This window comes from Merops nubicus, unplaced genomic scaffold (genome assembly GCF_000691845.1).
Source record: "Merops nubicus isolate BGI_N331 unplaced genomic scaffold, ASM69184v1 scaffold25570, whole genome shotgun sequence".
Taxonomy (NCBI): domain Eukaryota; kingdom Metazoa; phylum Chordata; class Aves; order Coraciiformes; family Meropidae; genus Merops; species Merops nubicus.
This window is the reverse complement of record NW_008585224.1, coordinates 726-1,635: the sequence shown is the minus strand read 5'-3', so window position 1 is coordinate 1,635 and position 910 is coordinate 726. Positions and strand designations below refer to the sequence as shown.

The following is a 910-nucleotide window of genomic DNA, read 5'->3' as shown; positions in this document are numbered from 1 at the left end:
CACTGCTGTGCTCAGATGTGACAGTCTGCCCCGTCCCCTGCCCGTCCCCTGCCCCATCTCCTGCCTGCTGCCCTGCCAGCTGACCCCTGGCAGGGTCTCACTGCCTCTCCCCTTGCTCCCCCTTCCCAAGAGGATGCCACCCCCAGCGGGGACACTCGGTGTCACTCATCCCCTGTCCCGGCAGGAGGGTTCCTCTGCCTGACGACGAGGAGCAACCCCTCGAACCTGCGCTACAAGGCGGAGCTGGAGGTGGTGCTGGAGCAGCTGGAGAGGCAAGGAGCCTGGCAGAAGGTCCTGGTCCAGGAGGTGGAGAACTGGGAGAGGGCCACCTCCGAGGAGGAGAGCACCCAGGGCACCGGCTACATCTCTGGCGTGGTCTACATCTACCAAAAATGCCCCGTGCCCCCTGTCGAGGAGGGCTGAGACCCAACACAGCTCTGGAGAGCTGGGGGGTGAGCGCTTGGCCCCTTGTAAAACCCAGCCCAGTGACCCCCTCGTGGAGCAGGGCAGCTGCTAGGGGCTGACAGCGGTTTTGGGGAGCATCCCCTTCCCTGGCTTCTTCCCCCCAGCCTCTGAGCCCTGGGGACCTTGCCTGCTCCTCAGCATGGGGAGAGCCTCCTGGTTTCACTAGGGTCTCCTGGGCACCACCATTAGCCCTGACATTCAGGTACTGTCCTCAACACCTTGGCCCTCACAGTGACACGTCACAGACCCACCTGGCTGTTCAGAGCCACCCCCTGTATGGCACCTCTTCTCCCCACATGCCCACCTCTCAGCCTTCATGGTCAAAATCTGGATCCACCTGTATCTTTCCCACTTCAGACCCCCAGGATCTTTACTGGGGGGCTGTCAGTGGTGGGTCTCCATTGCCACACCCTGTGGTCCCCCATCCTTATCCTCCCCAGGAGTT

General features: G+C 62.9%; 1 protein-coding gene across 1 annotated transcript; it reads left to right on the top strand.

Moving 5' to 3' along the window:
* Positions 1-184: 184 nt before the first annotated feature.
* Positions 185-423, top strand: WBSCR27 (Williams Beuren syndrome chromosome region 27; the record flags this gene model as incomplete). The annotated part of the gene is made up of 1 exon (XM_008946970.1): positions 185-423. A coding segment is annotated over one exon (239 nt), but the record flags the coding sequence as incomplete, so codon positions are not given.
* Between the last annotated feature and the right edge of the window lie 487 nt (positions 424-910).